The 26,184-nt window shown below is 37.7% G+C and overlaps 2 protein-coding genes across 3 annotated transcripts; both read left to right on the top strand.

Annotated features, from left to right (window-relative positions):
• Nucleotides 1–7,806: 7,806 nt before the first annotated feature.
• Nucleotides 7,807–14,167, top strand: LOC133874690 (protein DETOXIFICATION 18-like). The gene is made up of 7 exons (XM_062312561.1): nucleotides 7,807–8,109; nucleotides 11,761–12,305; nucleotides 12,734–12,820; nucleotides 12,927–12,983; nucleotides 13,087–13,325; nucleotides 13,424–13,542; nucleotides 13,736–14,167. The coding sequence occupies exons 1-7, from the start codon at nucleotides 7,834–7,836 to the stop codon at nucleotides 13,865–13,867; spliced, it is 1,455 nt and encodes a 484-aa protein (XP_062168545.1). The 5' UTR covers nucleotides 7,807–7,833; the 3' UTR covers nucleotides 13,868–14,167.
• Nucleotides 14,168–17,401: 3,234 nt separating this feature from the next.
• LOC133874595 (protein DETOXIFICATION 18-like) lies at nucleotides 17,402–23,893 on the top strand. Of its 2 annotated transcripts, none has more exons than XM_062312452.1 (7): nucleotides 17,402–17,743; nucleotides 21,465–22,009; nucleotides 22,351–22,524; nucleotides 22,631–22,687; nucleotides 22,791–23,029; nucleotides 23,128–23,246; nucleotides 23,432–23,893. In XM_062312452.1, exons 1-7 carry the CDS (start codon nucleotides 17,468–17,470, stop codon nucleotides 23,561–23,563), a joined length of 1,542 nt encoding a protein of 513 aa, XP_062168436.1. In that variant the 5' UTR covers nucleotides 17,402–17,467; the 3' UTR covers nucleotides 23,564–23,893. The 2 variants fall into 2 exon arrangements, with proteins under 2 accessions (XP_062168436.1, XP_062168437.1); XM_062312453.1 differs by having other exon boundaries at nucleotides 22,438–22,524; nucleotides 23,432–23,892.
• Nucleotides 23,894–26,184: the final 2,291 nt, after the last annotated feature.

Here is a 26,184-nt window from a genome sequence, read left to right as displayed (position 1 = left end):
GTTTCATCTAATAATTAGGCAATGTGAGACTTAGCACCCATGAGTATTTTTATACATCACTCACTCTGTCACTCCAAAATATCAGTCGATTTGGAGTTCTTTTAGAGTTCCTTATAAAGTCCAGTTTTCCCTTGTAATTAAACAATGTGAGATTTAGCGCCCATGAGTATTTTTATACATCACTTTATGTGAGTTATTAATATCTTTCCAATATGAGACCGGAGTGTTACAGTGACATTAAAACATTTTTAAGATAAAACCTAGTTTCATAATCATTGAGAATCAAATCCAATTAGATTACTACTTACTCAATTATAAAACAATACTTTGCATGATAGTTAAAGTCTTGGAGTAATTTATCATGAAATACATAATCCGAAAGCAATAATCATCGAAATTAAAATGCTTTGAAAATGCGTAAGGAGTACTACTTACCTCAAAGCCGCACTAACAAAAGAGGTTGGGGTCCTTAATCCCTGAATAACAAGGTTCAGCTAGGTTAACTTCATGCTAAGAACATAAACCATAATTATAGATCGGTCTTAACTTAATTGACATTTCTGACCATTACCCATTTTCTTAGAGAAGTTTTCTTCTTAAAAATAGGTTTAGACCTTAACCCCAAGTTTTGTTTTTTTGTTTTTTTTTTTGGGACCTAGGTCCAAAAATATGGCTTCAGTTTTCCTTATAATGCATTTTATTCTAGACTAACTTATTTTATTAACATTTCCATAATTTTTGAATAAAGTAATTAAAGTAGGGTTAATCTTTAAATTCACTTAAAAATGATTTAGTTTTTCTTACAAAAATCTCAAAATAATTTTATGGGGGCTTGGGTAAGAAATGACCAATTTGAACTTCCTCCTAACTAGGTCAACCATCTAAGGCCCATAACTCATTAATGGGCCTAAACTAGTGTACTACACTTAGCCAACTTGTCCCATTGAGCCCAAAACACATTTAAGACTCGTCGCTTGATAAAATTCGGATCAAACAACAAACTTTCCAAGTTTAATCAAAGCTTTTTATTGATGCAATTTATGAGAAGGGAAAAGATAAAAAAACTCTTTACACACCCACTCTCTCACATGGGATGGGGCCCATGTAGTATGGGTCCCACCCCATATGAGAGGATGAGTGTGAAAATGGTGTATAAAGAATGTTTTTGTAACACTTCCCGAATGAGAAAAAGAGTAGCAAATTAAGATGATAAATGCGGTCTATTATTACAATGAATTGGAGACCCATTATTCAAATGGATAGTGGTTTTTATTTATTTATTTATATTAGATTCCTGGAAACAATTAATCAATTTAGCGGGACAACGTTAAATTAATTTCTCAATTAAAAATGACATGTAAATTTGAGCTATTAACTCACAAACGGCTTAAACTTTTCAAACCCCAGCCCCAACATATTGGAAGTTTGAGATAAATTTGAATGATATGAAAGGATGAAGATATTAAAATTTTTTAGCTAAATTTATAGCCGTTTGTGAGTTAAAAGCTCAAATTTGCTTAACTAACAAACGGCTAAAAAACTTTTCATATCTTCGTTTTTTTTTTTTTTTATTAAATACACTTCCAGGTCCTTAAATTTTGAAAACTTTATTTTTTAATCCATGACTTTCAATTCGCATTACAGATGATACCTAAGTTTTGAAAAAAAAAACCAAATTACTACACCAGTCAAGTTTTCCGACTAAAAACTAACGGTCCGCTATGTGTCAACCCTTGAAGGTTGACACATGTCACAATATAAAAAATTACAAAATAAAAAATCTTTAAAAATTAATTATAAAATTAAAAAATAATAATAAAACTAAAAAAATTTATTAAAAACTTTAAAAAAATGAAAATGAAAAAGAAAAAGAAAAAGAAGAGAGCCACACCCATGACAGGAAAAAAAATAAAATTGAAGCGTTTTGGCCCATGGGATGGCCGAATTATCTTTTCTTAAAATTGAAGTACTATCTATAATGCGAATTGAAACTCATACTGTTAAACACAATAATTTATCTTTTAAATCAAAACACTAACTCGTGAAACTCTTATATTTTCTCTTTCAATTAATAAAATTATATTTATTACTAATAACATATTTAATCACATAGTAATCGCTTTTATTATTAAAATCTACCAACGAGTTGACACTGGCCGCCGTCTAGTTTGACCATAGAGAAAGACAAAATCAAGATCACAAAGTGGAATGAAAAGAATGGGAGAGCCCATTCTATACGGTCATGGCAGAAAACAAGAGTTTTCTGCCCACCAATAAGCACTCAACACGTCAGTTTAGCACACCAAAGCATTATATGGTGAAAATACCTAATCATACTAAATTCATGCACCCAACCCGCTGAAACTCATCCCCATTCTCCATCACCACCTACTGAACCCAACCCTCCACCGCTGCCACCACAACCGGAGTCGCCACCAATGGGCCGGCCGCCGGAGTCGAAGTCAACCTGGGCCGACGGTGAGTGATGCTCGGACAAAAGGGTTGGCCCGAAGGTCACCCCCAGGTTCAGGCCAACCCCAGACCCCGGGGGTGGCTGCGCGGCTGCCCCATGGACCAGGGGTAGCCGCGCGGCCACCCCCCAGTGGCCGGGGGTGGCCGCGCAGAGCCTAGGGTGGCCATCGAGCCAGCCCTAGATCCATCTAGGGCTGGCCCAAAGGCCACCCCCAGACCCCGGGGATGGTCGCGCGGCCGCCCTATGGACCGGGGGTGGCCGAACGACCACCCCCCAGTGGCCAGGGGTGGTCGCGCAGGGCCTATGGCCAGCCCTAGATGGATCTAGGGTTGGCCCGAAGGCCACCCCCAGACCCCGGGGATGGCTACGCGGCCGCCCCATGGATCAGGGGTAGCCGCGCAGCCACCCCTAGCCAACTTTGGGTCCAAGAAGAGCCTATCCTTCCCGTCCAGAGACTACCCACCTCATTCGGCTCCTTCGTGTCGTCGTCTTCTCCTTTGAGTTCCGACGCCTCCATGTCACATGAAAAGCCCCGGTCTGGCCATTGAGTTGCCGATCTCAGGTGTCCAGCGTGGCTGCGTGGGGCAGTGGCTGAGACGATTTTTGGTTTTTTTTTTTTTTTTTTTTTTTTTTTTTTTTTTTTTTTTCTTCTAAAGACTAAAAGAGTGAAAAAAGGAAGGATGATCCAGTGTTTTGCCAACATTTACTTTTTTTTTGTGTTTTTTTTTTGTTCCATGCTGATATATTAACCTCTTATTGGTGGGCAGAAAGGTCTTGGTTTTTGCCACCACCGAATAGAAGTTATACTCAAAAGGATATTGCAAGGCACTTTTAGGTAGCTCCCAATTATGCAACGTTTGGCAACACTCTCATTTCTCTCTCTCTCTCTCTCTCTCTCTTCACTTATCTTAAAAAAGTCAAATATAAAGCATTCTAACTTTTTTTACTTTTTATATTATATCGATAATTTTTTATTACTATTCAAATTAAAAAAAAAATATAACTTTTCTATAAAACAATTTCAAATTTTTTGTATTTTTTATATTACATCAATTAATTTTTATTACTATTCAAACAAAAATTCCACGGCACCACCGTTTACCAAACACACCCATTCATTTTTTGGTAGACGTGTAGGTCACTCTTTGTTGGCACTGCATATACTTTTTGAGTGAAAATCTCTTTAGCCGCCAGAAAATGAAATTCTACCAAATATTAATATTAGAATATATTATATGGGGGGATATTTTTCTTATGTTTAAATATATGTTATGATTTGATACTTACCTTAATTATATGATAATTAATTTTTAGAGGATTAATTGTAATTGATGATAATCAAATCAAATTTGATTACCATATTTTTTTTTTACCTCTATGGTTGTAATATTTTTTATTTAAGCATGATGAAATAATAAGAATATATGCAGAAAATTAATCTCAAACCTTGTGTTTGAAAAGTTTTAAGTTTCCTTTAACGAATCTAAATGATCTAAGTTCATTTAAAACCTAACAAATTATCGCGTTATGTGTTTGTGAAATCATTCACATAACATCGCTACCAAAGGTAGTCTGAATTCGCTGGTGATGATGCTACAGAAGTTCTCCGAAAGTCGTCGCCTGAGGGCACCAGCCATTTCCCGTCACCACAAGAGGTCGCAGGTCATTGCCACTATTGCGATTGCTGATTTTATGTATGAGCCAAATGGTAAAAGTTATTTTCTACTAAAATCATTTTGTTAGGGTAAATATTTGCTTCATCAAAACGATATTAGTTTAAATATGAGACATGTAGGCATACGTGAAATCCAATGGTAGATAGAAAAGAAAAGAACATAATTCTCATAATCTCTCAACACTTTTGTCCAAATTAACTGAAAATATGGACTGAGGGACAAATTAAAAAATAACTAGTAATTTGGGGAGGACAACTCGTGCCATGTTATTTCCACGGGTTTGACTGTTCATCTGATACGTGCCACGCCATGGTTGCCATATCCTACCAACTCCACAACACTAAATCTTTTTGTTTGACAGACAGACTGTAACGCTCCCAAGCCGCTAAGGGTTAGGTTCGTCCATTTTTAAATACCAAGCCGCAAAGATTTATAAGGTCTACTAGGTAACCTAGCTAATATGTTGAATTAAGTAAATTACTAGAAAATAATTTTAAAACTCAGAGCTTCAATAAATGCGGAAACGATTATTTCAAAAAGAGTAATAATCTTTAATACAATAATTGAAATGCAAAGGAACTGGATTTATTGTGCAAGTGCACTTATTAAGGTAACAGAAAAAAAAAAATAAAAAATCCTACTGCTAGCCTAGATCCCATCCCGGCCGCCTAGGTCTCTCTGATCATATCCTGAAAACAAAACAAAATAAGGGGTGAGCGAGAAATGCTCAATAAGGTAACCCTCAACCATAAAACGGTTGAGTTAACTTCATTTTCTTTAAAACAATTATTAAAATACACTTGAAATCTAAATTTCTAGAATACAAATAAAAATTCGGTATTTTACTTAACACATAAAATTACTGGTTGATAAATAAATTTCTCATATATAGGGCCCATGTACACTATTACGCCCTGTGTCCTAGGGTTGCGCGGTCTACTGCGACCTCAGGCAGGTAAACTGTGGCCACAGGCCCTGCCCCGTCAGCTAATTAATTGAAGTGCACTTAGCATGACATAGGGATGGATCCGCTCTCTCTAAGTCTTTGGGCGGTTGCGCTTTCATCCAAGCAACGGTACCGAGCTTAAACTCTGTAAATATCTCTGGGGCCAAAATAATAGTCTCCTCCACACACGTGCCTCATTTATAAAAATTTCATTCTCACAAATTATTTTTATTCCTTTGATAACTTTTGAGGTAACGTGTGGGCGGGTTTTTACTCTAATTTTCTCATTAATTTCAAAAAGCTGTAACTTCCCGTCTCGGGAACCAACTACACAATTTACTAATAACTAGAAAATCCTTTATAACCAAAGCTTCTTTTAAAACAGTGATTTCAAGATTAACATTTATACTGACAATTTTCATCTCAAAACTATTTTTAAAACAGTCCTTCATGCATCAATATAATTTGAAATATAGAACAAGAACAATTAATTGCAAATATGTTTAAAAAAAAAGGATAAAGTAATATGACATAAAACAATTTGAAAAGGGGTAGAGGATCCCTTACTTCTCTGATTGCAATAAGTCGCTGGACTATCTCGACCGCTAACTAGTCACCTGGATATAGGTTCCAACAAATTAATACTACATACTCGCCACTAGAATATATCTAGACACTACTACGGTTCGTCTAGCTAGCCTATTGAGAATGGATTTCTTAGGTATATTTAACGATATTACTCGAATCATACTTAAATCGTTAAATGAGTACTAATTCATTTTCTTTTACTGATATTAAAAAATGCAGTTCAATAAAAGGCAATTGTCATAAGGAATATTCTCTATTATAGTCATAAAATTTGATAAATTCATGTATCACCAAACTTTACATATATTCAAAATAATTTATTAAAAAGGCCCCATAACTTTTAAAGCAATTAACAAGGACTTAAAAAAAACACTTGGATAAAAGAAAACGTATTTATTTTTCTGTGGGGCAGAATTAGAATAACTAAAATCAAATACAGTTGTGTCAAGGGGGGTTTGTTATAAGGTCATTAGGGTAGAGGAGTAGAGGGAGAAAAATAATAGGAGTAATTTAGGACCTACAATAAAAGGATAGAAAAGAAAGAAACCGGTCGATAATATATATATATATATATATATATATATATATTTCCTAGAATAGCGTTCTGTGCTTGAGTACCCGACTTGATGGCCAGTAGGGCAAAGAAATTAGATAGGTTAGGAACGTTTTAAACAGGGGCTGTATTCTCAATGAATTGAAGTAGAAGAAAAAATTAAAATAAAGATTGAGAGGTTAGGTGTATAAAATAATATTTCTTGTGAATAAAAAGAGGTAAGAGACAAGGACAAAGGTGCTATGGTCCCACCATGTCCCCTAGCAAAGAAAGAGAAAAGAGGAGATAAAACAAATAGTTAGAAAGAGAAGGGCTGTACGTTTTCATATTCAAGAAGAAAGGTCAGAGTTCTACTTCATTGTTCTTTTGACATGAAATATAATAAAACACAAAAAAATATGTAGAGCAATTAGATGAAGAACAATAGGACAAAATAAAATAACTCACTTAGCATGTCAGTACATGCTACGATTCTACAGAAAGAGGAAGGGACTAAAGAAGAAGAGAAAGGTAAGAGACAATACGGTACCTTGTCTAAGGGTTGAAGGCTGCGCAAGTGAAAAGGGGCACGGCTAGAAAACAGTGAGGAAGAGAAATAAGGCGTTTGCTGAATTATATATGAGTAGGGTTTCGCTATTTGACGGCTAGGGTTTTAGGTATTAAAATAGGTCTTTTTTTTTTTTTTTTTTTCTTTTTTTTTTTTATGATAATAAACTTGAATAAAAATATAAAATCTGGTCCTTATATTTTAATATAAATATATAATATAAAAGTGGGGCTTAAATTGATATACAAATCACTAAATTTAAAAGCAGGTATTTAATAAAATATAGAAGAAGTTATTTAATAAAACATAAATTAATATATATAAAATCAGGTGTTTCTTATTTCTGTCCAGTCATCCATTCTCATAGGTAGTAAAAGACCATTTTACCCTCGAAAGGGAGTTGGGGTTATTACACAGACAGCCAGCTTTGTCTTAGGCATCCTTCATGCAGTTTGGAAAGAAATTATAAAAAAAGAGTTTGTATGAAACTTATTTGTTTGAATAGGTAGTCGAGCAAATCAAAACTTATTTAGACAAATAAGTTATGTATAAACTCTTTCACATTAATTGTAATTGCACGTGTTTGATTAATGTGACATCTGATACGTACGTGTCACGCCATGGTCGCTAATACCTACCAACTTCAAAACACTAATCTTTTTGTTTGACAGACAGCTGAGTGTTAGGCATCTAACTAATGTCAAATTTGGACATCAATTGTAAGAGAGTTTTTATGAATTAAACTTATCTGTCGGAATCAAATCTTTTAAGATATTTATTTACTTTTTATTGGACCGCTCGATCTATGACGTAAATTTTCTACATATAAACCAACTTTTAATAGTAACATGTATTTCTTGCATATAAGAATCATTTAAAAAAAAAAAAAAAAAAAAATTCATTTGCTAATTACACGTTCTTTTAATAGCTTAAATGACAAAAAGGCAGAAAAAACGATTTGAATGAATTTCTGTGCCTCTATTAATATGTACTGAAAGTGATAAGGACAAAAGGCAGAAAAAAACAAAGAGGAGGAAAAGAGAAAGAGAAATGTCAGGAAACGGAAATTTAGATGGCGCGACACCGTTGATAGAGGTTGATGATGATGGTGAAGAAGAAACAAATGGAGGGTGGTGGGAGAAAGTGTTGGACTTGGAGGAGGCCAAGAGACAAGTCTTGTTTTCCTTGCCTATGATTCTCACCAATCTTTTCTATTACTTAATCACCTTGGTATCCGTCATGTTTGCCGGCCACCTTGGCGAGCTTGAGCTTGCCGGTGCCACTCTTGCGAACTCGTGGGCTACTGTCACCGGCTTTGCTTTCATGGTAACTCTAGCTATCTATCATATCTCTATGCCCATGACTATGACTTCTTCTTCTTTCGTCTCCCTTTCACATCTTTAAAAAGGAATTACAGAAATGATGCTCATTTGTTCCGCTTCCTTTTCGTTTCCATTTTTCTTTTTCGTCTGTAGAAATACTTTTTCTTTCTTTTATTAATGCAAAGTTTAAAGAAATCCCATAAACGAAAGCAAAAATCCGGAGAATATAACAGTATAATATACGGCTCCTGCTTAGCTGATCATAGGTAGGTGACAGGTACCCATAAGAAATATATGAAAACTACTGCCACAATTGTTTTTGAATTATCAATACTATTACTTTGTATGATTGAAATCAAGTTGAGGTCTCTTCAGTTGTCTATGTAACATATAGTTATTGGTGGAAAAAAAAAGGTGGTGCCATCTAGTATAACAAAATGAATTTGCAATTGTATTTTCCTCCTCACACAATGTGCACCAGATGTTTGATATAAATACAATTAGAAGATAGAGCTGTGCATTAAAAATGGAAATAAGAAAGGAAATAGTCTACTGCTGTGGTGGTGTTGGCCTTGTGGAGAAGCACGACCGGCGGAGGTTGGGTTGGTGCTGACCATTGGAGATGTGGCATGATTGCTGGAGGCATAGATTACGCTAACATGCCCTCTAAAGCTCAACAGGAAGCAATGCACGTTGAGCTTGGTACGTAGCATAGTGAACTTGGTGGCAACAAGGTGCTTGGTAAGAAAATCAACAAGTTGGTCTTTGCCAGAGATGATGCGGACCTCAAGTTGACAACGAGCCACCAGTTGGCGAACAAAGTAGAAATCAATGGTAGCGTGTTTAGTTCGGGTGTGGAAAACAGGGTTTACATTGCGGTAAGTGGAACTAATTATCGCACCAAAGAGTCAGTGGGTGATGAAAGAAGACAGTAGACACCTAGTTCTTGAAGGAGGCTTTGCGACCAGATGAGCTTTGCGGTTGAGTTGGCTAGCGCAAAATACTTGGCCTTTGTGCTCGAGTGATCAACCGTGAACCGTGTGTTGTTTGCAAGAGCTCTAGGTGATGAGACTGTTACCAAAAAAGGTACACATTGGTGGACCGACGATCATTTGGGCAACTGGCCTAGTCGGCGTCCGAGAAGATATGTAGAGTAGAGGAGTTGCGGGTGATTAGGAGCCCAATATTGGAGATGGATTGTAGGTACCAGACGATCCGCTTCACTACAGTCCAATGGTTGACGGTTAACGGCGAATGAGAGATCGGGGCGGCTGAGCAAAACATCTGAACAAACCGAGTAAGGGAGTGGGGTGAGGACATGATTTATGGAAACGGGCTTTGCATTTGACATATTGGTCCATTTGAGAAGGTCCAATATGTACACTCTTGGGAGAGAAACAGGCCTTTGGGGTGAAATTGGGCCTTAATGCCCAAGAAAAAATTGAGTTGGCCAAGATCTTTCACTACAAATCCTACCTATAGGCCTTAAAGCAGTGCGTCTATGGTGGCCATCGATGAAATGAGGATATCGTCGACGTAGATTAGGACGAAGATCTCCAATGGTGGTGCCCGAAAAATGATGAGAGAACGGTCTGCTTTGGAGGAGAAAAGCCAAGCTCAAAGAGACAAAAGCTGAGCATGGAAAGCCAAGAATAAGGTGCCTGTTTTAAACCTTAGATGGCCTTGTGCAGTTTGCAGATGCGACAAGGGTATTGAGAATGGATGAAGCCTAGTTGTTGAGCCATGAAGACAGACTCGGTGAGCTTTTTGAAATCAAGTTGGCAAATCGGCTAGCCTTGGGTTGCCGCAAGAGAGAGTACTTGGCCGATCATTTGTGGCTTGATGACAGGGCTTTAGGTCTCATTGTAATCAAGACCAGGCTGCTGGGTGAAGCCCTTAGCAACTAGCCAGACCTTTTAACACTCAACATTGCCGTTATTTAAACTGAAAGACCCATTTACTTGCCACGATGTTCATGGAGGGTTGTGCCGAGACCAAGGACCATGTGTCGTTTCACAAGAGGGCATCAAACTTATCATTCATTGCCTGACCCCATGTTGCAGACTTGGATGAAGCGGTGAAAGAGGTGGGTACAATGGCAAATGGCGTGGTCACGACATTCGTTGCCTGAGGAGGATATGGGATGGTGCCTATAGAACTGATAATAAAATTAAAAAGAGATAAAGAAAATAGAAGAAACACAGAGATTAATCTGACCTACATCTACACGTTTAAAGCCTTATAGGCTACATATTTTCTTCATATTTGACCTGAGTATAATGTTCTATTTATAGAGCTTTACATGTGATTTGAATAATTTTAAATACAAACATATCCCTTAAATTAGGGTTAACAAATCCTTTAATTTACGGTAATCTAGTCATCTAAATTCCTTAATTTATGGGATACAAATTAACATTTATCTCAAAGGATTTCTATCATTTAACGGTGACAGGTGGGGAGGATGAAGTGGTAGAGGGCTTGATTGGGACATGGGGAGTCGACAATGAGGGAGAAGCTAGAGGTGTGTTAGGCGTCGGCATGTGTGGCTTTGGATGGGAGAATGAGTCATATCCACGTGGAGCACTTGTAGGAGGTGGGCCAATGTCATAGAGACCATCCTTATTCGAACCGTGGAGGAGGATTGTCCCTGTAGTGAGACTCTTCACACAAAATTTGGATGAAATTCAAAGGAAACGTTATTATCACGTGTGAATCGGCTGAGTCGTTGACAGATAATAAGTTGTTCTAAATTGATGACACATGCAAAAGATTTTGTAAAGGATTTTGGAAGGAGAAAATATATGAGAAGCTCCAATGTGACTAATGTGCAAACCCTACACCATTTCCATTGATCATGACCCACATAGTCGTCCGCATGAAGGTTCAAATTGCTATGGTCAAAGCTAAGATGGTGAGTGGCTGCAATGTCTGGGTACCGAGTTTGATCAGTGAGTGGTGGAGCGGCGGACATGAATGCTGAAAATTGTTGGGCTGATCACCTTGATAGACGTGATCATAGCGGTGATAACACTATGACCAGGCCAGTTACAAACTTGACAAATAGGCCTTGGCCCATAGGAATTGGAGGAGGGCCCATGCCCAAGCCCCTTGGCTGGTGAGCGTGCGGGCTGTTGAGAATTGGTGTGGGCTTGAAATCGCGAATGATCCAAACCCCCTGATGACCCATGAGAATGGCCACGACTAGGACTGTTGCGGGAGGCAATATTGCTGAAGCAGAGGTGAGATCAAGGGAAAGGTGGTGCTGTTCCAAGCTGCAGTTCATCGCTGAGCAGATGGCCGTAAACTTCTCGAAGGGTCATTGGGTCAAGGCGTGTGGTAATGGAGCTGATCAGCGGAACGAATTTGGAGCCAAGACCGTGAGAAAATAACTGACTAATTCATAGCTCATCTTGATAGTTATTTGTCCAAAGCATGCTGTATGATGTTCACCAACGTGAATATGGAATTTTACAATGTCTTGAAAAAGACCAATACCTGGAAAGATCTGACTTAAAGTTTATATATTGTGACATAATTCTGTGCAAGACGAGCTAATCTCTGAGTTGATTGCATGGTTCATGCATTCTTTACAGGCTAACTGTTCCTCTTTAACCTTATCATGATGTTCCATTCTTGATTCTTATCATTTTAGGTTGGTTTAAGTGGAGCTCTTGAGACGCTTTGTGGGCAGGGATTTGGTGCAAAATTATACAGAATGTTGGGGGTTTATCTACAAGCCTCTTGCATCATATCCTTCCTATTCTCTATACTAGTATCCATCCTCTGGTTCTATACAGAGCCCATACTGATCTTTCTTCATCAAGATACTGAGATCGCAAAGATAGCTGCTCTCTATATGAAATTCCTCATTCCCGGTCTATTTGCATATGGCTTTCTGCAGAACATCTTGAGATTTCTTCAGACACAGTCTATAGTTATGCCCCCGGTTGTATTGTCATTGCTACCATTGGTTATTCATACTGGGATTGCATATGCTTTAGTACATTGGACAATTCTTGGTTTCAAGGGAGCTTCGTTGGCAGTTTCAATTTCATTATGGCTGTCACTCCTTATAATGTCCGTGTATGTCATTTGCACAAAGAAACTTAAGCATACATGGGAAGGATTTTCATTCGATTCATTCCATTACATTTTCACCAACTCGAAACTAGCCCTGCCCTCTGCAGCAATGGTATGGTAAGTAACCTGAATTTTGATTTGTTTATCTCTTTATTATGCTTGTTGTTAATTGTTTAAAACTAAACAATGACATAGCATTACTCAAATATGTGAACAATGTCTAGGATGCAAATTGGACTATGCTGCCTTGTTAAGATACATAAATACTCAGACATTCTCAGTTGATTGTTTCAAAAATTTGCAAAATCATCTTTCTATTAGCAATGTTCCATGAAAAGAAGAAATTCAAACCTGATCTGAAAGAAACTAGGGAAACCCAGTCCTTTTTCAAACTAGTATTCTGTCCAAAAAATCTCAACACAAAGCGTTTCAGGTAATGAGTCATTTTTACCTTTTAGCGTACAGATCAGCCAGGAGCCACAGGATTATGGTATAAAACATGATCTCATATATTTTACTAGTCTATTTTTCAAAATATTTGCCAGTTTGGAGTACTGGGCTTTCGAGATTCTGGTTTTCTTAGCAGGACTGATGCAAAACGCAGAAACAACTATGTCGTTGATCGCAATGTGGTAAGTTTCAACTATCTATTTCCCTGGTTTTATCACTTTTAAGACCTAATCTTCATGCTTTACTCTGATATGTTTATTTTTCCTTTTGGATTATATATATATTCAGTGTGAACACAGAAACTATTGCCTACATGATCACATATGGTCTTAGTGCCGCTGCAAGGTTAGTTGGTTGAGTAACTTCTAGTAGATTGTTTTTATTCTTTCTAGTTCTTCCATTTCTGAATTCTGTCAGACACTGCAAAAAATAAAACTTATGGTGACAGCACAAGGGTGTCAAATGAGTTGGGAGCAGGCAACCCTAACAAGGCAAGGAGTGCCATGGCTGTGACTCTCAAGCTCTCTGTCCTTCTTGCACTCACAGTTGTTCTGGCCCTTGGATTTGGCCATAACATCTGGGCTGGATTCTTCAGTGACAGCCCAACAATTATACGGGAATTTGCTTCAATGACACCCCTACTTGCAATTTCGATAATTGTTGATTCTGTTCAAGGTGTTTTATCAGGTTTGAATCATCCAATCTCCTCCTATAAGCAGTTGTGCCTGCCCTGTCTTTTCTAGTTTTTATCCTCAGTTACTGATGCTAACATTAAGATACTGCAGGGGTGGCCAGAGGATGTGGTTGGCAGCACTTGGTTGTATATGTTAACTTGGCAACTTTCTACTTCATTGGTGTACCAATTGCAGCCTTCCTTGGTTTTAAGTCAAAACTTCAGGCGAAGGTGAAAACGATATAGTGGCAGTCTGTTTACAAATACCTAATCAGTACACTTCTCTGCATAGACACAAAAAAAAATAATAAAAATAAAAATAAAAATAAAAATCATATTTCCTTCTTAGCAATTTGAGAGCAAACACATACTCAACAAAATGTTTAATTATTTAAGATTTGCTACTGTGCATTATTTTCTATAGGGTTTGTGGATTGGCTTAATCTGCGGGCTGTCCTGCCAAGCCGCCACCCTCTTGCTGGTAACACTGCGTTCAAAATGGACAAAACTGGATCTCCCCGAGAACAGTAACAGAGAAAATCCAGTTTCGGTATAGTGACAACAGAAGACTACTACTTGAGCCCTTTTGCAGATTTTTGGGGACATAATTAGCATTCTATAGACTAGAGAGACAAGTTTGAGCTTCTGATATTTCAGCTTCCCTCAAATGCTGCACATTTGGATTTGCTCAAGAACTATGTGGCAAGAAAATTTGCAAGCTATGAAGTAAATTTCAGCAACTTTTACTGGTTGATCCAAATATGGCTCCAAAGACAAAGATTAGAAGAAGGTGAATGTCCTTCCACATATTTATCTGGAAATGTGTCGGAAAATAAAAGCATTCCAATTTTCCTTAGCTTGTTGACATGTGCTACAGGGCCTGAATAAAACACCCCTAGATAGTCAGGGATCCAGAAGAAATAAAGAAATAAAGAACAAAAAGAATTAAGGTGACACTACTATTATAGGCATCTATAATAGTAAACCTCTATCGCCAATTAATTTGAGTAAACCTCTATTTCAATTTTTTTTTCATCCTAATATATTAGATATTAATTAATTTACATCATCGACATCAAGGGTTCATAAATAAAATTTCCAACCCAATCAGTGTTTCCAATAACAAAAATTGAACCCAAGGACCCACCAATCCCTTATAGTTTAGTTAGGTGCAAAATTCATGAATAAAAATTATAGTTTCATCACTTACAATATATATATATAATTCACGAAGGGTACTATACATGTTAATTAAAAACAATTCATGTTAAAACCATAGAACAATAATGAGAAATATTCCTTTCCTTTTCTTTCACTTTCTCCTTTTTACTGCTGCAAGTCTATAAAATTGAAAAAGGACAAAAAAAATTAGCATGACAGAAAAATTCCAATCATATATGGCCAACAAAGTTGACGTTTGAAAGCAAAATACCCCAAACACAGAATGCCCATTAATCTTGACAGATCGATAGATTCCCCATCCAACTACAATCCATCATATTAATCTTGACAGATCGATAGTCCTTTTGCGGATTGGTGCTACTTAGCCTCTTGTGGTGCCTCAAGTGGCATGTTAATCATGTGGGATAAAAGGATTGTTGAGAAGATTAATGTGTTTGTGGGTGAGTGTGTTCTTGCTTGTTCTTTTAAAAGTATTGAAGAAGATTTTTTTTGGGCTTTTGCTAGGGTCTATGGTCCTAATATTGATGCCCTCAGAAGTTCTCTTTGGGATGAGTTGGCTGACCTCTCTTCTTGGTGGGTGCTGCCTTGGAGTATTGGGGGCGACTTCAATGTCATTCACTTTCCTGCCAAAAGATCGAGTGATGTTTGCCTGAATTTTGCCATATTAGAGTTTTCGGACTTTAATTTTGAGCAAGGTCTTATGGATCTCCCACTTGCAGGTGGATTGTTTACGTGTTCTAATAACCAGGAGAATCCTACTTGGTCTCGCCTTAATAAATTTCTTGTATCCCCTGATTGGTAAGTCAAATTTTCGGGTACTTTACAAAAAAGGCTTCTTAGAATTAGAATAACTAAAATCAAATACAGTTGTGTCAAGGGGGGTTTGTTATAAGGTCATTAGGGTAGAGGAGTAGAGGGAGAAAAATAATAGGAGTAATTTAGGACCTACAATAAAAGGATAGAAAAGAAAGAAACCAGTCGGTAATATATATATATATATATTTCCTGGAATAGCGTTCTGTGCTTGAGTACCCGACTTGATGGCCAGTAGGGCAAAGAAATTAGATAGGTTAGGAACGTTTTAAACAGGGGCTGTATTCTCAATGAATTGAAGTAGAAGAAAAAATTAAAATAAAGATTGAGAGGTTAGGTGTATAAAATAATATTTCTTGTGAATGAAAAGAGGTAAGAGACAAGGACAAAGGTGCTATGGTCCCACCATGTCCCCTAGCAAAGAAAGAGAAAAGAGGAGATAAAACAAATAGTTAGAAAGAGAAGGGCTGTACGTTTTCATATTCAAGAAGAAAGGTCAGAGTTCTACTTCATTGTTCTTTTGACATGAAATATAATAAAACACAAAAAAATATGTAGAGCAATTAGATGAAGAACAATAGGACAAAATAAAATAACTCACTTAGCATGTCAGTACATGCTACGATTCTACAGAAAGAGGAAGGGACTAAAGAAGAAGAGAAAGGTAAGAGACAATACGGTACCTTGTCTAAGGGTTGAAGGCTGTGCAAGTGAAAAGGGGCACAGCTAGAAAACAGTAAGGAAGAGAAATAAGGCGTCTGCTGAATTATATATGAGTAGGGTTTCGCTATTTGACGGCTAGGGTTTTAGGTATTAAAATAGGTCTTCTTTTTTTTTTTCTTTTTTTTTTTTTTTATGATAATAAACTTGAATAAAAATATAAAATTTGGTCCTTATATTTTAATATAAATATATAATATAAAAGTGGGGCTTAAATTGATATACAAATCACTAAATTTAAAAGCAGGTATTGAATAAAATATAGAAGCGGTTATTTAATAAAACATAAATTAATATATATAAAATCAGGTGCTTCTTATTTCTGTCCAGTCATCCATTCTCATAGGTAGTAAAAGACCATTTTACCCTCGAAATGGAGTTGGGGTTATTACACAGACAGCCAGCTTTGTCTTAGGCATCCTTCATGCAGTTTGGAAAGAAATTATAAAAAAAGAGTTTGTATGAAACTTATTTGTTTGAATAGGTAGTCGAGCAAATCAAAACTTATTTAGACAAATAAGTTATGTATAAACTCTTTCACATTAATTGTAATTGCACGTGTTTGATTAATGTGACATCTGATACGTACGTGCTAATACCTACCAACTTCAAAACACTAATATTTTTGTTTGACAGACAGCTGAGTGTTAGGCATCTAACTAATGTCAAATTTGGACATCAATTGTAAGAGAGTTTTTATGAATTAAACTTATCTGTCGGAATCAAAACTTATTTAGACAGATAAGTTATGTATAAACTCTCTCACGCTAACTGTAATTGCACGGGTTTGATCAGTGTGACATTTGATACGTACGTGTCACGCCATGGTAGTCAATACCTACCAACTTCACAATACTAACCTTTTTGTTTGACAGACAGACAGTCGAATGTTTGGCATTTTACTAATGTACAATTTGAACACCAATTGTAAGAGAGTTTACATGAAACTTATCTATACGAACATGAGTAATGATTCAATGCCACCCAAAGATACAATTTTTCACCATCTTGCCTATGTGGCAAGGTAGTCCCCCACTACTTTTTGAGTTTTTTTATTTTTTAAAAATAAGTTAAGGTGGTGAAAAGTTGTATATTTAGATGGTAATGAATCATTACTCGTACGAACATTAGTTGCGCAAATCTTTTAAGATATTTATTTACTTTTTATTGGACCGCTCGATCTATGACGTAAATTTTCTACATATAAACCAACTTTTAATAGTAACATGTATCTCTTGCATATAAGAATCATTTCTTTTTTTTTAAAAAAAAAAAAAAAAAAAAAAAATTCATTTGCTAATTACACGTTCTTTTAATAGCTTAAATGACAAAAAGGCAGAAAAAACGATTTGAATGAATTTCTGTGCCTCTATTAATATGTACTGAAAGTGATAAGGACAAAAGGCAGAAAAAAACAAAGAGGAGGAAAAGAGAAAGAGAAATGTCAGGAAACGGAAATTTAGATGGCGCGCCACCGTTGATAGAGGTTGATGATGATGGTGAAGAAGAAACAAAGGGAGGGTGGTGGGAGAAAGTGTTGGACGTGGAGGAGGCCAAGAGACAAGTCTTGTTTTCCTTGCCTATGATTCTCACCAATCTTTTCTATTACTTAATCGCCTTGGTATCCGTCATGTTTGCTGGCCACCTTGGCGAGCTTGAGCTTGCCGGTGCCACTCTTGCGAACTCGTGGGCTATTGTCACCGGCTTTGCTTTCATGGTAACTCTATCTATCATATCTCTATGCCCATGACTATGACTTCTTCCTCTTTCGTCTCCCTTTTATATCTTTATAAAGGAAAGAAAAAAAATGATGTTCATTTGTTCAGCTTCCATTTCGTTTCCATTTTTTTTTCGTCTGTAGAAATGCTTTTACTTTCTTTTATTAATGAAAAGTTTAAAGAAATCCCATAAACGAAAGCAAAAATCCGGAGAATATAACAGTATAACATTCGGCTCCTGCTTAGCTGATCATAGGTAGGTGACAGGTCCCCATAAGAAATATATATATATGAAAACTACTGCCACAATTGTTTTTGAATTATCAATACTATTACTTTGTATGATTGAAATCAAGTTGAGGTCTCTTCAGTTGTCTATGTAACATATAGTTATTGGTGGAAAAAAAAAGGTGGTGCCATCTAGTATAACAAAATGAATTTGCAATTGTATTTTCCTCCTCACACAATATGCACCAGATGTTTGATATAAATACAATGAGAAGATAGAGCTGTGCATTAAAAATGGAAATAAGAAAGGAAATAGTCTACTGCTGTGGTGGTGTTGGCCTTGTGGAGAAGCACGACCGGCGGAGGTTGGGTTGGTCCTGACCATTGGAGATGTGGCATGATTGCTGGAGGCATAGATTACGCTAACATGCCCTCTCAAGCTCAACAGGAAGCAATGCATGTTGAGCTTGGTACGTAGCATAGTGAACTTAGTGGCAACAAGGTGCTTGGTAAGAACATCAACAAGTTGGTCTTTGCCAGAGATGATGCGGACCTCAAGTTGACAACGAGCCACCCGTTGGCGAACAAAGTAGAAATCAATGGCAGCGTGTTTAGTTCGGGTGTGGAAAACAGGGTTTACATTGCGGTAAGTGGAACTAATTATCGCACCAAAGAGTCGGTGGGTGACGAAAGAAGACAGTAGACACCTAGTTCTTGAAGGAGGCTTTGCGACCAGATGAGCTTTGCGGTTGAGTTGGCTAGCGCAAAATACTTGGCCTTTGTGCTCGAGCGATCAACCGTGTGTTGTTTGCAAGAGCTCTAGGTGATGAGACTGTTGCCAAAAAAGGTACACATTGGTGGACCGACGATCATTTGGGCAACTAGCCTAGTTGGCGTCCGAGAAGGTATGTAGAGTAGAGGAGTTGCGGGTGATTAGGAGCCCAATATTGGAGATGGATTGTAGGTACCAGACGATCCGCTTCACTACAGTCCAATGGTTGACGGTTAACGGCGAATGAGAGATCGGGGCGGCTGAGCAAAACATCTGAACAAACCGAGTAAGGGAGTGGGGTGAGGACATGATTTATGGAAACGGGCTTTGCATTTGACATATTGGTCCATTTGAGAAGGTCCAATATGTAACGCTCTTGGGAGAGAAACAGGCCTTCGGGGTGAAATTGGGCCTCAATGCCCAAGAAAAAATTGAGTTGGCCTAGATCTTTCACAACAAACCCTACCTATAGGCGCTAAAGCAGTGCGTCTATGGCGGCCATCGATGAAATGAGGATATCGTCGACGTAGATCAGGACGAAGATCTCCAACGGTGGTGCCCGAAAAATGATGAGAGAATGGTCTGCTTTGGAGGAGAAAAAGCCAACTCAAAGAGACAAAAGCTGAGCATGAAAAGCCAAGCATAAGGTGCCTGTTTTAAACCTTAGATGGCCTTGTGCAGTTTGCAAACGCGATAGGGTATTGAGGATGGATGAAGCCTAGTTGTTGAGCCATGAAGACAGACTCGGTGAGCTTTTTGAAATCAAGTTGGCAAATCGGCTAGCCTTGGGTTGCCGCAAAAGAGAGTACTTGGCGGATCGTTTGTGGCTTGATGACAGGGCTTTAGGTCTCATTGTAATCAAGACCAGGCTGCTGGGTGAAGCCCTTAGCAACTAGCCAGACCTTTTGACACTCAACATTGCCGTTATTTAAACCGAAAGACCCATTTACTCGCCACGATGTTCATGGAGGGTTGTGCCGAGACCAAGGACCATGTGTCGTTTCACAAGAGGGCATCAAACTTATCATTCATTGCCTGACCCCATGTTGCAGACTTGGATGAAGCGGTGAAAGAGGTGGGTACAATGGCAAATGGCGTGGTGACGACATTCGTTGCCTAAGGAGGATATGGCCATATGGGATGGTGCCTATAGAACTGATAATAAAATTAAAAAGAGATAAAAGAAAATAGAAGAAACACATAGATTAATCTGACCTACATCTACACGTTTAAAGCCTTATAGGCTACATATTTTCTTCATATTTGACCTGAGTACAATGTTCTATTTATAGAGCTTTACATGTGATTTGAATAATTTTAAATACAAACATATCCCTTAAATTAGGGTTAACAAATCCTTTAATTTACGGTAATCTAGTCATCTAAATTCCTTAATTTATGGGATACAAATTAACATTTATCTCAAAGGATTTCTATCATTTACCGGTGCCGTCAATGTAGATTCTAGGGCACACAATGTTGTTCTGAAAGCATGTGCACATGGATTGGAGAGGCCGAGCAGTGGTGACAGTTGGGGAGGATGAAGTGGTAGAGGGCTTGATTGGGACATGGGGAGTCGACAATGAGGGAGAAGCTAGAGGTGTGTTAGGCGTCGGCATGTGTGGCTTTGGATGGGAGAATGAGTCATATCCACGTGGAGCACTTGTAGGAGGTGGGCCAATGTCATAGAGACCATCCTTATTCGAACCGTGGAGGAGGATTGTCCCTGTAGTGAGACTCTTCACACAAAATTTGGATGAAATTCAAAGGAAACGTTATTATCACATGTGAATCGGCTGAGTCGTTGACTGTTCTAAATTGATGACACATGCAAAAGATTTTGTAAAGGATTTTGGAAGGAGAAAATATATGAGAAGCTCCAATGTGACTAATGTGCAAACCCTACACCATTTCCATTGATCATGACCCACATAGTCGTCCGCATGAAGGTTCAAATTGCTATGGTCAAAGCTAAGATGGTGAGTGGCTGGAATGTCTGGGTACCGAGTTTGATCAGTGAGTGGTGGAGCGGCGGACATGAATGCTGAAAATTGTTGGGCTGATCACCTTGATAGACGTGATCATAGCAGTGATAACACTATGACCAGGCCAGTTACAAACTTGACAAATAGGCCTTGGCCCATAGGAATTGGAGGAGGGCCCATGCCCAAGCCCCTTGGCTGGTGAGCGTGCGGGCTGTTGAGAATTGGTGTGGGCTTGAAATAGCGAATGATCCAAACCCCCTGATGACCCATGAGAATGGCCACGACTAGGACTGTTGCGGGAGGCAATATTGCTGAAGCAGAGGTGAGATCAAGGGAAAGGTGGTGCTGTTCCAAGCTGCAGTTCATCGCTGAGCAGATGGCCGTAATCTTCTCGAAGGGTCATTGGGTCAAGGCGTGTGGTAATGGAGCTGATCAGCGGAACGAATTTGGAGCCAAGACCGTGAGAAAATAACTGACTAATTCATAGCTCATCTTGATAGTTATTTGTCCAAAGCATGCTGTATGACGTTCACCAACGTGAATATGGAATTTTACAATGTCTTGAAAAAGACCAATACCTGGAAAGATCTGACTTAAAGTTTATATATTGTGACATAATTCTGTGCAAGACGAGCTAATCTCTGAGTTGATTGCATGGTTCATGCATTCTTTACAGGCTAACTGTTCCTCTTTAACCTTATCATGATGCTCCATTCTTGATTCTTATCATTTTAGGTTGGTTTAAGTGGAGCTCTTGAGACGCTTTGTGGGCAGGGATTTGGTGCAAAATTATACAGAATGTTGGGGGTTTATCTACAAGCCTCTTGCATCATATCCTTCCTATTCTCTATACTAGTACCCATCCTCTGGTTCTATACAGAGCCCATACTGATCTTTCTTCATCAAGATACTGAGATCGCAAAGATAGCTGCTCTCTATATGAAATTCCTCATTCCCGGTCTATTTGCATATGGCTTTCTGCAGAACATCTTGAGATTTCTTCAGACACAGTCTATAGTTATGCCCCCGGTTGTATTGTCATTGCTACCATTGGTTATTCAGACTGGGATTGCATATGCTTTAGTACATTGGACAATTCTTGGTTTCAAGGGAGCTTCGTTGGCAGTTTCAATTTCATTATGGCTGTCACTCCTTATAATGTCCGTGTATGTCATTTGCACAAAGAAACTTAAGCATACATGGGAAGGATTTTCATTCGATTCATTCCATTACATTTTCACCAACTTGAAACTAGCCCTGCCCTCTGCAGCAATGGTATGGTAAGTAACCTGAATTTTGATTTGTTTATCTCTTTATTATGCTTGTTGTTAATTGTTTAAAACTAAACAATGACATAGCATTACTCAAATATGTGAGCAATGTCTAGGATGCAAATTGGACTATGCTGCCTTGTTAACATACATAAATACTCAGACATTCTCAGTTGATTGTTTCAAAAATTTGCAAAATCATCTTTCTATTAGCAATGTTCCATGAAAAGAAGAAATTCAATCCTGATCTGAAAGAAACTAGGGAAACCCAGTCCTTTTTCAAACTAGTATTCTGTCCAAAAAATCTCAACACAAAGGGTTTCAGGTAATGAGTCATTTTTACCTTTTAGCGTACAGATCAGCCAGGAGCCACAGGAGTATGGTATAAAACATGATCTCATATATTTTACTAGTCTATTTTTCAAAATATTTGCCAGTTTGGAGTACTGGGCTTTCGAGATTCTGGTTTTCTTAGCAGGACTGATGCAAAACGCAGAAACAACTACGTCGTTGATCGCAATGTGGTAAGTTTCAACTATCTATTTCCCTGGTTTTATCACTTTTAAGACCTAATCTTCATGCTTTACTCTGATATGTTTATTTTTCCTTTTGGATTATATATATATTCAGTGTGAACACAGAAACTATTGCCTACATGATCACATATGGTCTTAGTGCCGCTGCAAGGTTAGTTGGTTGAGTAACTTCTAGTAGATTGTTTTTATTCTTTCTAGTTCTTCCATTTCTGAATTCTGTCAGACACTGCAAAAAATAAAACTTATGGTGACAGCACAAGGGTGTCAAATGAGTTGGGAGCAGGCAACCCTAACAAGGCAAGGAGTGCCATGGCTGTGACTCTCAAGCTCTCTGTCCTTCTTGCACTCACAGTTGTTCTGGCCCTTGGATTTGGCCATGACATCTGGGCTGGATTCTTCAGTGACAGCCCAACAATTATACGGGAATTTGCTTCAATGACACCCCTACTTGCAATTTCGATAATTGTTGATTCTGTTCAAGGTGTTTTATCAGGTTTGAATCATCCAATCTCCTCCTATAAGCAGTTGTGCCTGCCCTGTCTTTTCTAGTTTTTATCCTCAGTTACTGATGCTAACATTAAGATACTGCAGGGGTGGCCAGAGGATGTGGTTGGCAGCACTTGGTTGTATATGTTAACTTGGCAACTTTCTACTTCATTGGTGTACCAATTGCAGCCTTCCTTGGTTTTAAGTCAAAACTTCAGGCGAAGGTGAAAACGATATAGTGGCAGTCTGTTTACAAATACCTAATCAGTACACTTCTCTGCATAGACACAAAAAAAAAATAAAAATAAAAATAAAAATCATATTTCCTTCTTAGCAATTTGAGAGCAAACACATACTCAACAAAATGTTTAATTATTTAAGATTTGCTACTGTGCATTATTTTCTATAGGGTTTGTGGATTGGCTTAATCTGCGGGCTGTCCTGCCAAGCAGCCACCCTCTTGCTGGTAACACTGCGTTCAAAATGGACAAAACTGGATCTCCCCGAGAATAGTAACAGAGAAAATCCAGTTTCGGTATAGTGACAACAGAAGACTACTACTTGAGCCCTTTTGCAGATTTTTGGGGACATTATTAGCATTCTATAGACTAGAGAGACAAGTTTGAGCTTCTGATATCTCAGCTTCCATCAAATGCTGCACATTTGGATTTGCTCAAGAACTGTGGCAAGAAAATTTGCAAGCTATGAAGTAAATTTCAGCAACTTTTACTGGTTGATCCAAATATGGCTCAAAATACAAAGATTAGAAGAATGTGAATGTCCTTCCACATATTAATCCGGAAATGTGTTGGAAAATAAAAGCATTCCAATTTTCCTTAGCTTGTTGACATGTGCTACAGGGCCTGAATAAAACCCCTAGATAGTCAGGGATCCAGAAGAAATAAAGAACAAAAAGAATTAAGGTGAAACTACTATTATAGGCATCTATAGTAGTAAACCTCTATCGCCAATTAATTTGAGTACACCTCTATTTCAATTTTTTTCATCCTATTATATTAGATATTAATTAATTTACATCAACGACATCAAGGGTTCATAAATAAAATTTCCAACACAATCAGTGTTTTCAAAAACAAAAATTGAACCCAAGGACCCGGTTGTTTTTACTTTTCTGTTTTTTTTTTTTTTTTTTGGTTGTGTGTGTGTGTGTGTTTTTTTACACCTGCCTCCTGAGGTGCTACATGTTACCTTCCTTCCATTAGCCAAGTTCAAGTATATATATATATACTTGAACTTGGCTAATGGAAGGAAGGTTACATGTAGCACCTCAGGAGGCAGGAGGTGTAAAAAAAACAAAAAAAACAGAAAAGTAAAAAAGTAAAAACAACCAGTTAATAATTGGCACTATATTTGCACATATTTGTCCACATTTGCCTCTACACCACAAAGCCACAAAAACAACCGTTCACTTGAACTGTTTCATCCTTAAAAAAATGGATATAGAAACATAAACTTGGATCAAACCCCAATTAGATCTCTCTTTCTCGCAATTAAACAAAGACCATTATATATATTTAAGGCAGTAATTAAACAGAAAATAAGAAGAAGAAGAAGAAAAGCATGAAAATGGCATCAAGCAAGGTTGGTGCTGCGTTGCTTTTTGCCACCATATGTTAGAAATAATCCATATTAATCTATCTTACTTCATAGCATGTGAATGAACAAAATATAAGCGTACTTTCATTGTTTGATGATGAGCTTGCCATCTCCGATTTTCTAGCCGTCGTCCTGTTTGTAGTATGTGTAGAGGAGTTTAGTCTCTCAACCCTAATTTTCAAATGACCTAATGAAGTCTAATGGGCCGATTCCATTCATTTATAGGATGAGAGTACATGGCTTCCTCAAGTGCTTACATAATAGGTCTAACACATTATGGACCTAAAAAAAAGAAAAAAAAAAAGGGACTATGCTAGTCCACCCAACAGGAGTAAATACAACAATCTCCTACTTGGACATCATAAGTTACTTAAGCACAAAACAAACGCAAATAAGCATTTCAAAGCATAGTCTGATTCAAAAGTGTTTGCAAGTGACAAATTATAATATATCAATAGGATGCATAACATACAACAAGCACTTACAATCACGTGATCAAGACATAGAATGCAAGTGTAGAAGTGTAGAACACAAGTAACACAATAGTGATCGCTACATATTCATATGAAGGCAACCGAGACTCATACACAATGTCTCGTATCACAACACCAATGTCATAGTTCACACAAATGCACGCAGAACAATACATGACAACACAAAATGAGTACTCACGATACACAAAAAATCGCACATAACTCCCATTAACTCAATAGAACAGAAGACTCTAATAAACCTATATGAGTCACATGCTCCTGAAACACTCTAGGAGACAACCCCTTAGTTAGTGGATCCGCTAACATATGTTCTGTGGGAGTATGCATAACACCTATGTGAGACTCAGCTACTTTCTCTCTAACAAACAAATATTTTATATCAATATGCTCGGATTGTAAAGAGTTTCCAGTGTTCCGAGAGAAAGAAACAGCTGTAGAATTATCACAAAATATTTTTAGCAGCTTTACAATGGTATCCATAATAACCAGCCCTGAGATAAAGTTTTGCAACTACATAGCCTGACATGAAGCTTGGTAACAAGCTATATACTCTACCTCCATAGTTGAGGAAACTGTAAGCGTTTGTTTAAAACTTTTCCACAAAACAGCTCCTCTTGCCATCATAAAAATATATGCAGAAGTGGATTTCCTATCATCTGAACAACCTATAAAATGCTCATTGAAATATCCAATTGCATCAAGAATAACGAATCGTCGATATGTCAGCATAAAATCCTTAGTGCCCTTCAAGTATCTCAGTACTTTCTTTGCAGCTGTCCAACGACTTAAACCTGGATCATTCAAGTATCTCCCAAATACACTTACAACATAAGCAATATCAGGTCGTGTACACACTTGAACATACATTAAACTGCCCACAACTGTTGCATATGGAATTGCTAGCATTTGAGTTCTTTCATTATCACTTTGGGGACAATGAGACTTTGAAAATACATTACCTCTCACAATTGGTGCCTTTCCAGGAAAGCAGAACTGCATATGAAAACTACTCAAAACTTAGTCAATATAGGTTTTCTTAGACAGCTTAAGA

Source organism: Alnus glutinosa, chromosome 8 (genome assembly GCF_958979055.1).
Source record: "Alnus glutinosa chromosome 8, dhAlnGlut1.1, whole genome shotgun sequence".
Classification (NCBI taxonomy): Eukaryota; Viridiplantae; Streptophyta; class Magnoliopsida; order Fagales; family Betulaceae; genus Alnus; species Alnus glutinosa.
Note: the sequence above shows the minus strand (reverse complement) of the source record. Positions and strands in the feature narration are given on the sequence as shown.

Coding starts and splice junctions, on each gene's coding strand:
- LOC133874690 (XM_062312561.1), top strand. CDS start 7,834: ATGTCAGGAAACGGAAATTTAGATGGCGCGACACCGTTGATAGAGGTT. Junction 8,110..11,760: donor TCACCGGCTTTGCTTTCATG/GTAACTCTAGCT, acceptor TTATCATTTTAG/GTTGGTTTAAGTGGAGCTCT. Junction 13,543..13,735: donor AGTCAAAACTTCAGGCGAAG/GTGAAAACGATA, acceptor TATTTTCTATAG/GGTTTGTGGATTGGCTTAAT.
- LOC133874595 (XM_062312452.1), top strand. CDS start 17,468: ATGTCAGGAAACGGAAATTTAGATGGCGCGCCACCGTTGATAGAGGTT. Junction 17,744..21,464: donor TCACCGGCTTTGCTTTCATG/GTAACTCTATCT, acceptor TTATCATTTTAG/GTTGGTTTAAGTGGAGCTCT. Junction 23,030..23,127: donor TGTTCAAGGTGTTTTATCAG/GTTTGAATCATC, acceptor AAGATACTGCAG/GGGTGGCCAGAGGATGTGGT.